This window comes from Morchella importuna (assembly GCF_003444635.1).
Source record: "Morchella importuna strain M04M26 chromosome Unknown Morimp01GS005, whole genome shotgun sequence".
Lineage (NCBI taxonomy): Eukaryota > Fungi > Ascomycota > Pezizomycetes > Pezizales > Morchellaceae > Morchella > Morchella importuna.
Genome location: NW_025763402.1, coordinates 1,378,405 through 1,389,112, shown reverse-complemented (window position 1 = coordinate 1,389,112; position 10,708 = coordinate 1,378,405). Strand labels below are relative to the sequence as shown.

The following is a 10,708-nucleotide window of genomic DNA, read 5'->3' as shown; positions in this document are numbered from 1 at the left end:
CCGCAGCGCCTTTCACCCAGTCTATCTAAGTACCGATTAATAAGAGCCATAATTCCAAGTATTATTCGAGCTCCTGTCAACACTGCTATTCAAAAGACGAGATTTTCATTAGAGTTCAAGATTAATCTTATATTAATAGAGATTATCTAGGCTCTCTTAAAACGCCGCCGCCAACCGGGGCCCGAGTGATCTCTCATGATGAACAGCATACCATGCCAAGGTCTATGCGATCAAAACAACACTTCAAACATATCCATAGTATGGAGTGAAATGCTAGACCGTGCTCGGCACGGGTAGGACTCCGACTTTTCTTGAGTCACGTACTCTAGGTGGTACTCTAAGTCTAGATACTCTACAGTTTACAGAGGATCCGTGCCCTGTGTTTGTCCGTAACAAGGCGCCACGATCTAATGACGAATATCTTTGTATGAAGTTTCGACGTCAGAGTATGTAGGCACCCTAAATCCCACCAACTTGTAAACCGGAACACTCAGGGCGTCAGCGGCGATTCATGCAGCGCCTGCGATTATCACTCGGGTGGCTAATCGATGAGGTGGCTGGGATTGGGATGTGTATCTTGGCGGCAACAACCCCGACAGCAAAGTTGGACGAAACAGGTATGATGTTTAGCCGAGATCACCAATAACAGCTCGGAGGCGAGCTGAGGTGGTCTGGCCGGGATCGATGGCGCTGTGGGGGGAGCGAAGACTTAAGATTTTCTCAGATCAGTCGTTAATTTTGGGTTTATTGCATGCTGCAATTTTTTGACGTTTCTTTTTGACTTCACATAAGGCAAAGTTCATCGGAAATAGAAATTACGCAAAGTCTCGCACGGGAAGATCTGGAGTGGGATTTTCACCTGCTTTGACAGAGCACGGTTGTTATTGCCGTTGGCGGTGTTTCACTTGTTGTAGCATTTGACATAATTGAGGAGGCTGGCTGCGCGGTTTGGAGCCTCTTCAGGATAGAGTTTGATTCGCAGGCCTTTTCTGTTCTGTGTTTCCCCCCAACCTCCTTCGCCCCGAGGGAAATACTCCCACACCTTTCTATTCTTCTTGGGAGATCTTTTTTTCCCTCTGTTTACCTGCTTGTTTCTTCGCGCATTCCATATCCACAAACACGTTACCACCATCTTCTACGGCTGCTTTAGCTTGGAACTTTCTACTCGACGACAACGACAACAGCATTCCATTACTGGAAGTATTAGGGCTAGAGCCGAAGGAGAGGGTCATTCAGTCTCAGAATGGCGCCTCGAGTGACCGGCTCTGCGTTCGACGGCAGGTGGGATGGGGCAAAGTCGTTATACCTCCTGCCGCCGCTCGTGGGCCTTCCCTTGCCTGATATGCGGGCAAATGGTGTGTGGCTTTACTATTCAGTACTAATAGCGTGTTCTTTAACTCGAGCAACAAGCTAATAGTTTGTTTGTGGTTTTTAGGATACGGAGCACGAAATGCAGGGAATTCAACTTACTACAGGCTCATTGTTGTCCATGCTGTCTTCGCATGTTTGGCATTCCTATTGTTTATGCCCGCGGCAATCGTCTGCACAAGGTACCTGATCCACGGAAGGAACCCGAGGACTGCTATGTATGGGCATATTGGTTCCAACACTGCGAGTATCATATGTTTGACTATCACTTTTGCCGCTGGGTTTTCCGCTGTTGGAAGGGAGAACTGGGGTACCAATCCACACCATGTGAGTTTATTTAGGCTCTTATCAACGAAGGGAGTTACTGATTCCAAATAGATCATTGGCGCAACACTGTATGTTGGGGTACTCTTCCAGGCTTTATTCGGCGCATTCGTCCGTTGGCGCAATTCTACCAAAATCCGAAAACGAATTGCGCTTCACACTATGCTGCACCAATGGTTCGGCCGCTGCCTTCTATTTCTCGGATTGGCGCAGATTCCTTTGGGATTCTACCTCTACGGATCGCCCCTCGTATTGTTTATTCTCTATGGCATCTTCATGGCCTTGTTCGTGCTTGTCTGGTTCATTCTTGACTATCTTAGCGCCCGCGACTATTTCCACAATGGTTACCACAGTCCCAGCAATGAGAGGCCGCCGCGCGAGATGTCGGAAACAGGAGCTCAATCAAGAGTCCATTCAAGAGTTCAATCAGGGATTACCCCACATGCAAGTGAGCTTGGGGAAGTCTCTAGGTTCGATGAGCCTATGCAGACGCCGAGGCGTGGAAGGTTCAGCCTGTTTTCAAATGTGTTCAAAAAGCGCGAATCGGGGATGAACAGAGAAAGTGAACAAATGGTCATTGACGATCGCGGAACGTCCTTTGACACCAGCAGAGCTCCCAGCACTAGCCTTGTCGCAGGAGGCCTTGGTGCCCCTCCGGGCAGACAGCCAATACCTCCCGTCCCGAATGTACCGCAAGCTCACCTTGTAAATCCTAACAACCAAGCCAATCTACACCGCGATAATAACGATCAATATGCCCCTCAACGAGAAGAATATGGACGAGGATATCGGGATAGCACTACACTCGGCCATGGAGCCCATCTACCACCCCCACAGCAACAGCAGCACATCTCTATGCCTGAATCTCCTTACTCTTCCCAGACAACTAGCGGTATCAACAGTTCTGAACCTGTATCTGAAGTTAGTGCGCTTTCTTCAGGTCGCAGATTTCCATATGCCCCCGTCAACGCCCAGTACGAGCGCATAGGCAATGAATATGAGGAGATGCCAAATTCTCCAGTTAACACATCCGATGTCAGCGCGCTCTCTGCGGCTGGAAACAGGAGGTACCCTGTACTCAACACCCAATACGAACCTATTGGCCGCGAGTATGAAGAGATGCCACCTTCTCCAATGGGGTACATGGAAGTTGATGACGGGTTTGCTCGTCCTCTCCAGGGAGGCGCTGTTGAACCGCCTATGGTACCGCTTCCCATGCCGCCAGAACCCCCACGCCGACCAAGCCATAGTCGCGGAAACAGCCGTGGTAATGGTAGTCGTGGAAGGACCAGTGAGGACGTTGTCCGTCTGCCTATTTCCCACAGCAATGAGTTCTTGACTCTCGATAGAAGAGAGGCAACACCGGGATTCGAGACAATCCGACTATCAAAAGGAAACCCCAACGTCAGTGTCCAAGTTCGTGTCAACCCCGATGGGAAATCAGTTACTGTGCGCCGAATCCCCACCGAGGAAGCCGAACGTGACCGTAGGGAGCGAGCAAGGCAGCGGGCGGAGCGTGCGCAGCAGCGGGAAAGGAGTATGGACATTGAGCGACAAAATCGCAGATCTGGATCTGCGAATCGGGGCCGTCGATCCTCTTCTGTAGAAAGACCCGATACACAGCACGGCAGCAGCGTCCTTGGAGCGGATTCAAACATCTCCAGTGCCATTGCAGGGCACAGCGGTGGCCTCCTCGGTGGCTCCTCGGCAGTTCCATCACCGCCCTCGCGACATCCACAACCGCAGTATGTGCCGTCAATACCAGAACCGCCAAGAGCAGTGGTGCAGACACCTATAAATCAGGGCGTTCCGCTACCGGGGTGGACTGGCCTTGGGGGTGGTATATCCCCCAGCCAACAGGGAAGCGTAGTTAGTGCCACGGGAACAGAGGCAAACTCAGAGTTAGAGCAGGAGATGGCGAAAGATTATCGGAGAAAGAAGAGACGTGAAGAGAGAAGTGGAGTGGCGCCAAACTCGCAAGTCGCCAGTGGGCCAGGGAGTACACTGATGAGTAGCAGTATCGGCTACGGCGATGACGCTGAGGATGGCGGCGTCCAATGGACATGATTTTGATGAGAGCTTTTTTGTTATTTGTTTTGGCGGAACTTTGTATTTTTTTATTTTCTTCTCAATCCTTCCTTTTCCTGGGTGAATAGATGGGTGATGAATCTTTTTATTTCTGATTTCAGTGGGTTATACGGGGAAGTGGGTTATTTTCTTTCTTTCTTTCTTGTTTATGAGATATCACGAATATTTTCTTTACGTCATTTACGGGGGTTAGGATGGACGTTAACGAAAAAAAGAACAGCAAGGGTTTTTCTTCTTCTTTATATAGCCATGTATCCTTTTTCGTCTTTTTGGGAGGGGTGGGAGTTTTTTTCTTTCTTTTTTTTCATTGAAGATATCCTGATTATGTGGTAGCTGAAGCTTATATGGCTTGTACGTTAATGCGGCTGGGGGTTTGAAATCAAGCGTGTTGATTTCGGGCTTGTGGGGGGATGGGGTTATGTTGAATCCAGGATGCTGTTACGATGTCAAGTAGATAGAACGAATTGAACGACACAGATGAAAACCAGTCACCACATGGTCTGTTTTCAAGGCAAATCGCTTGAGTGTGATTTTGTTCAGATACTTCCACGACAACTTTTGAAACTCTCGGGAATGAACAGTTTCTAGCTCCTATAAAAGAGCATTGCACGCCACATAAACCGTCCCTATCACAACACCCTCAAGCTACTACAATACTCTAAAACTACTACAATACTCTAAAACTACTACAATACTCTAAACTCTACTATTCCCACAAGATGTCTGCACAAAACCAATCTACCCCAACGCCCTGCCCAGAGTGCACTGTCATTCCTACCACCACCTCAAACACCTTTTGCACATCCCCCGCCTGCCCCGGCTGCAGACAAACTAAACTCTGGATCGACTGGGCGCACGAAAACAGTCCCGACATCTTCCAATGCCCGCAGTGCCACAACACACCCACAGACATGGCAGGTCTCGTCCTACAGCACACCATCTGTGCAACCTCCCTTGGGCGTAACCTGACCGTAGATGAAGAGATGGAGCTAATCTTCTGGCTGCAGGACTTTTCCAACGACCTGAGATGGATGTTGAGAGTGGAGTATACACGTATTTGCGAGGGAAACATGATCATCACGGAGGTGGGAGAGGATGAGGGGGGTGATGATGAGTGGGCGACCTGGATGTTGGATGAACACTGGTTGGCTGAAAAGATTGATGACGAGAAGTATGAGGAGTTGGTAGAGTATTTAAGGGAGAAAGAGGACTAGGAGTGTGCTATGTGGTAGCTTTTGTGTTTGGTGATGAAATTAAAGAGGGGGGGGGAAGGTTGACTGGAAACCTGAGAGATTATCATTGGTACATAAAATGTACCGAGTGATGAATTGTGACTCAGATACAATATCAATAGAAAGCATATAAACAGTCCATGTGATACAAGTAATATAGTAGACTAGCTGGCATATTAAATATTGAGTGATAGATTGTGTTGCAATTTTGAAGCTATACAACATGCACCGTTTTATTAATTGGTTCAGTATAGTTTGCTTGACAACATAAGCAGAGTACGCTATAAACAAAAAAAAAATTTCCACAAAAGTCGCGTTAAAAAAACTTATTTATTTGCTTTTTTGTACTTTATCCCTCTCCGAAGAGCAGTTGGATTTATGCCATCATGTTGTCCCCCCTTCCTAATGCCGCCACATTACTTCAACTATATAACACCTGACTAGCACACATACACATCTGCCGCTATTTCTTTATTTCAAGATTTGCAGGCAGAGAGGCATTTCAACTTAATGAACCGGGATGATTTTTAAACTTCGGTGTTCAACACACGGAGACTAAGCATCAAGAGTCAGTCCACAACCTAAGTTCTGGCACTACGATCCCAACTCTCTTACTTTCCTATCGCTCTTATTATAAGAGCGATAAGGAGAGGAAAAGAGAAGAAATCGAGAGCGGATAGGGGAATTCCTACGTGTTGGTGTTTCCAAGACCACCCTTCCATCCCTGGACGGCGATGACGGTGTCACCCTTGGAGAGAAGACCAAGGCGCATGGCCTCAGCCATTCCCCACCTGAGACGCTTGTCAACGTCCTCTTGCCAAACGGTCTTGTTAAAGTCGGGCTTTGCCTCCGGGTAAACGAAGGGGTATATACCACGGTACAGATGTGAGTACCTGGCGGCATTGTTGTTTCGGGTGATCTATTGCACAAGTATCAAAATCGGAATTCTATTGTTTTTTCAAGGAATATCTTACCATGAAAACGGGGCAGCTAGGGCGGTATTTGGAAATGAGACGGGCAGTAGACCCGGACGTAGACAAAACAATGATGGCGCGAGCCTTCTGTTCCAGCGAAGCACTGACAGCGGCAATAGCACAAGTCTCGCTGGTCTCAGTGGGGCGAGCAGTCAAGCTTCGGAGCTCGTTGAAAAGAGGGGCATATGAGATAGCAGTCTCGGCAAGCAAGCAGGTCTCGTGCATCATTGTGACAGACTCGATAGGGTAGTCACCCTTGGCAGTCTCCCCGGACAACATGACACAGTCGGCACCATCAAGAACAGCATTTCCAACATCAGAAACCTCAGCACGGGTAGGGCGGGGGTTGTATGTCATGGACTCAAGCATCTGGGTAGCGCAGATGATGGGCTTTCCAGCGAGGTTGCACTTGGCGATCATCATCTTCTGCGCAATGAAAACCTGCGCAGGGGGAATCTCGATACCGAGATCACCACGAGCAACCATGACACCGTCGGTCTCCTTGAGAATCTCGTCAAAGTTGTTGACACCCTGTTGGTTCTCAATCTTGGCAATAATCTGGATTTCCTTTCCATCTTCGCCGAGGACCTCACGGATAGCGGTGATGTCCGAACCGTGACGGATGAAGGAGGCGAAAATCATGTGCACGCCGTTCTTTACACCAAATCGTAGATCGGCCTTGTCCTTCTCTGATAGAGGAGGAAGGTCTACATCTGTCTTGGGAAGGTTGACACCCTTCTTTGAAGAGATTTTTCCGTTGTTCAAGCACTTAGCCTTGATGGTCTTTTCGTCGACAACTTCGATGACCTCGAATGAGAGAACACCGTCGTCGACGTAAATGATACGGCCCGCAGAAATGACCTTGGTGATGTTCTTGTAGTCAACGTACATGATTTTCTCGTCGCAAGCGGTGGCATATTGGTCATCGGTGGTGATTATGATCTCCGCTCCCGCAGAGATCGGGTGGTCACCACCGTCCTTGGTGTTACCGGTACGGATCTCGGGTCCTTTCTATAGATGGTTTAGCTATTAAAAGATAGAATTTAAAGCTTAGTAGAACATACGGTATCAAGAGCAATTGCCAATGGACGACCAGGCTGAATTCTCTCAGCCTCCTTGGAGTTGTCGATGACAGATTGGTGGTACTACTCGTCAATTCTTATCAGCACCGATAACAAATTTTTGAAACACCCCCACTATACACCCCACCATAACAACAACCACACGTCACCCAAACAAAGGGGAAGTTGAAGTGCGGTATAGGGAGAGGGAAAAAAGGTTACCTCATATGAACCGTGAGAAAAGTTCATTCGCACAATGTTCAAACCAGCTGTAAACTTGTGATTAGTGCCTACTCGTATTTCATTGAAGCGGGGCGGGGTAAAAAGATACCTTTACGCAGGTTGTTAATGGCCTGGACAGAGTTTGTCTTAGGTCCTATTTCGAAATTTGATTAGCTTTCACCCAATAGGAACAGAGCAGAGCAGCGAACGAGAAAGAAAGTATATAGAAAGAAAAACATACCAATCGTACAAATGATAGAAGTCCTCCTGTAGTTCTTCTGCTGAGGGACATGGTCCACATCAAGCTGGCTTAACCACTGGTAGTGGGACTTAACACTCTCATGCTCGGTGAAGGCCATCTTTACTTTTGATTATATGGGATGGTAAAAGGGATTAGGTTTGAGCAGGTGGATGAGTGGAGAGTGGAGAGTGGAGAGTGGAGATGGGGTGATGAAGATGGAGAGTGAAGGAGGTTGAGAAGGAAAGGAGGAAGATGAGAGGAGGCGAGGGTGAATCTATAGTACGGCAGAGACCCGTGTAAGAGGCAACCCAATCTTCAGAAATTCGCCGGGCTAGATGGATGCTGCAGAGGGGCGGGGTTTGATCGATTAATTGATGGTGGTCATGATCTGTATCCCATCCCTGTGCTATTCTGACATTTTGTTACCTGTTTCACACCCAACCAGCTTATTCCCTTCTATTATTTCTTCTACCATGAGTGCATTTTTCTTTTTCGATTGAGTCCTGATTGCTATGCATCGCAAAAAAATGATTTTTTTTTTTACTTCTCCCTTTGAAATTTGTTTACATACCGCGGATGCGGCCAACTTATGAATTTCTCCGGCGGGACGCGCCTCGCCAACCACCAAGCTCAACTTTACCTGGACTGGGCTGGGATTTGCTGGGTTCGCACCCCCACCAAACCTATAACACAAACTTTGTTGACTAAAAAAAAAAGAAAAGGTGAGATCGAATCCCCCGCTATCTATGGACCCCCCTCCAAGCAAGGAAAAAAAAATCTCAGAGGAGCCCTGTCTTTGGATATTTATCAGGTAAGAGAAGCTCCTCTATTTGCGGTGGTAACCATAATCCACGGGGATCAGATCGAATATTAGGAGAATTATATATCTATATGTAACCGCATACAGATGTAGATCAATGCATTGTTCCTGAGCGTAATCTAGCACAGGCATAGGCACCTTATCTCCCCTCATAATTCCCTGTCTAGACTTGAGAATAGCTTTATAAAATAACTGATAAGACGGCTGAGAAAACGTGCAGCATAAGAGGTCAAATACCAGCCTAGGATGAATCCAACCCACGTGGGCCTAGAAGTGACGTTTTACGGATTGGATACACTGAGATTCGTGGATAAAATGAGAAAACAATTCCTCCGGGTTAGGCACAGGCTGAAGAAGGCCCAGCTCACCGGTATTCACTGCGGGGCCTAATTAATGGTGGTGATGATGCATATGAGGGGTCAGTTGTTTTCTTAGAGACCAGGCCGGGTAACGAACGGCCAGAATAACAGGGCAGGTCGATACTGTACGTTACAATCCATGCTGTACGTGCTGCACGTCCATACCCCTACACTTGGAGAGGTGGGATTGAAGGAATGCGAATCCCCCTCCGGGATACTGCTGCCGGAGTGCATTTGTAGATGGCGTGGGTCCCGTACCCATCCCACCATCTACCTAGCAACAGGGTAACACCGTAATAAAACCCCTTCTTACAGGCCAGCATGGCAGGGTTTGGGTGTGTAACTGCAGTAACAAATAGCATTTACCTACTCTCCCAGTGCCCCCACGGTAGATGTGAAGATCATCGGCAATCACTCGCGAGTACATTACGTTTGTTTTCGTCAAGGAATCGTTAATCATTTGTTATAAAGTCGAACTCCCACCACTCCTCCCTACCCAACCCGCTTAGACTTTTAGGAAATACATAATAAAGAGTATCCAGATAAAAAAAGAAAGAGAGAAGGAAAGATACCACCATGGATATGGTTTAAGGGAATAGGTAAGTGCGTGGCGGTAATTTACTTTGAATCCAATGGTTTAACACCCTTCCAGATACTTGCGACACCAAAAGTTAACTCCTCATATCCTTTCCCAACATTCATAAACCCAGCTTCCTTAATCATGACCGCAAACTCCTGTTGGGTTGGGAATTTCTTAATAGACTCGACAAGGTATTGATAGCTGTCCCTGTCACCGGCAATAAGTTGTCCCATCAGAGGGATAATAGAGAAGGAGTACTGCTGGTAGATGGCGTCTAGCGGCGCAGGTGAAACCTTAGAGAACTCAAGACAGGCGAATACACCACCGGGCTTTAGAACCCGATGGGCGGCCTTGAGTGCCATGGGGATGCGGGTGACATTACGGATACCAAAGGAAATGGTATAGAGATCAACTGAGTTGTCTGGAATGCTGTCAAGTGTCTCAGCGTTCTCCACGCGGAAAGAGATACGATTGGCTGTGCCCAATTAGTAAGAATGTCTCATGTGGTGATGTCTTATCGCTTATCGAAATGAAAAGTGCGGGGGTAACAGATGATCACAGGCACTGAGGAGAAGTTTGGGAGGAGTAATTACTGGATATGTATCCTTGCTGCTGAGCACGTTTTTCGCCCTCTTTCAACATATCAGCGTTAATGTCTGCGCAGATTACGGTGGTTTCACGGTCGCCGTTGATTTTGTCGGCGTGATCGAGCATGCGGAAAGCAATATCTCCGGTTCCACCAGCGACATCAAGGATGGCCATAGGTGAGCCGCCAGACTTTCGGCCAGGGTTGAGAGATCGGACGAAATGGTCTTTCCATAGACGATGGATGCCAAAGGACATAGCATCATTCATAACGTCATATGAAGAAGCAACGGAGGAGAATACCTCAGCAACTATTAGTATAACTCAAAATGTCAATATTTATTATTATATTTTGTTTCTAATTTTAAGTAAACAAATAGCTTTTGTAGAAAGAAATACTCGCCCTTTCCTGCCTTCAGGGATTCTTTGACAGTTTGGAACCCAAAGTGAGTCTCTGCTTCAGATGCTTGGGGTTGACCGGAAGAAGCGGGTTTCGAGGAAGTTGAATAAAAAAGGGCAGTACGGGGAATTGCTCCAAGGGCAGATTTTGCAGGCGCTATTAAGGCCCTGTTTCTGGCGAGACGGAATGCCATTATTATCAATGTTTAAAAGTTGATAATATGGGTAAGATATCGTGAGTACGGCAGTTGTAAGTGGATAGGAACTTTGATACCTTTCCCACCCATGTATATTAAGAGTTGCATGCAAGTCTGCGGCAATGCAGCAACTGCCAGGTTACCCGGCCAATGTGTCATTTGTTGACGCCACTCGATCAGCCACTGTTGTGCGTTGTCAGCCACTGAATTGGCGACTGTCGGCCTTCTCTCTCCCTTTTCACTCCGCGTCTTCCTTCG

The 10,708-nt window shown here is 47.5% G+C and overlaps 4 protein-coding genes across 4 annotated transcripts; 2 read left to right on the top strand and 2 right to left on the bottom strand.

The window, feature by feature from the left end:
• Window positions 1-1,243: 1,243 nt before the first annotated feature.
• On the top strand, window positions 1,244-3,759 carry LAJ45_02887 (uncharacterized protein; the record flags this gene model as incomplete). The annotated part of the gene is made up of 3 exons (XM_046112478.1): window positions 1,244-1,355; window positions 1,436-1,695; window positions 1,747-3,759. 3 exons carry the CDS (start codon window positions 1,244-1,246, stop codon window positions 3,757-3,759), a joined length of 2,385 nt encoding a protein of 794 aa, XP_045974604.1.
• Window positions 3,760-4,499: 740 nt separating this feature from the next.
• On the top strand, window positions 4,500-4,994 carry LAJ45_02886 (uncharacterized protein; the record flags this gene model as incomplete). The annotated part of the gene is made up of 1 exon (XM_046112477.1): window positions 4,500-4,994. The coding sequence occupies one exon, from the start codon at window positions 4,500-4,502 to the stop codon at window positions 4,992-4,994; it is 495 nt and encodes a 164-aa protein (XP_045974603.1).
• Window positions 4,995-5,539: 545 nt separating this feature from the next.
• On the bottom strand, window positions 5,540-7,628 carry LAJ45_02885 (uncharacterized protein; the record flags this gene model as incomplete). The annotated part of the gene is made up of 8 exons (XM_046112476.1): window positions 5,554-5,567; window positions 5,705-5,803; window positions 5,886-5,931; window positions 5,987-6,997; window positions 7,051-7,131; window positions 7,270-7,316; window positions 7,379-7,423; window positions 7,511-7,628. The coding sequence occupies 8 exons, from the start codon at window positions 7,626-7,628 to the stop codon at window positions 5,554-5,556; spliced, it is 1,461 nt and encodes a 486-aa protein (XP_045974602.1).
• A 1,679-nt stretch (window positions 7,629-9,307) lies between these two features.
• LAJ45_02884 (uncharacterized protein) lies at window positions 9,308-10,447 on the bottom strand (the record flags this gene model as incomplete). The annotated part of the gene is made up of 3 exons (XM_046112475.1): window positions 9,308-9,744; window positions 9,863-10,165; window positions 10,258-10,447. The coding sequence occupies 3 exons, from the start codon at window positions 10,445-10,447 to the stop codon at window positions 9,308-9,310; spliced, it is 930 nt and encodes a 309-aa protein (XP_045974601.1).
• Window positions 10,448-10,708: the final 261 nt, after the last annotated feature.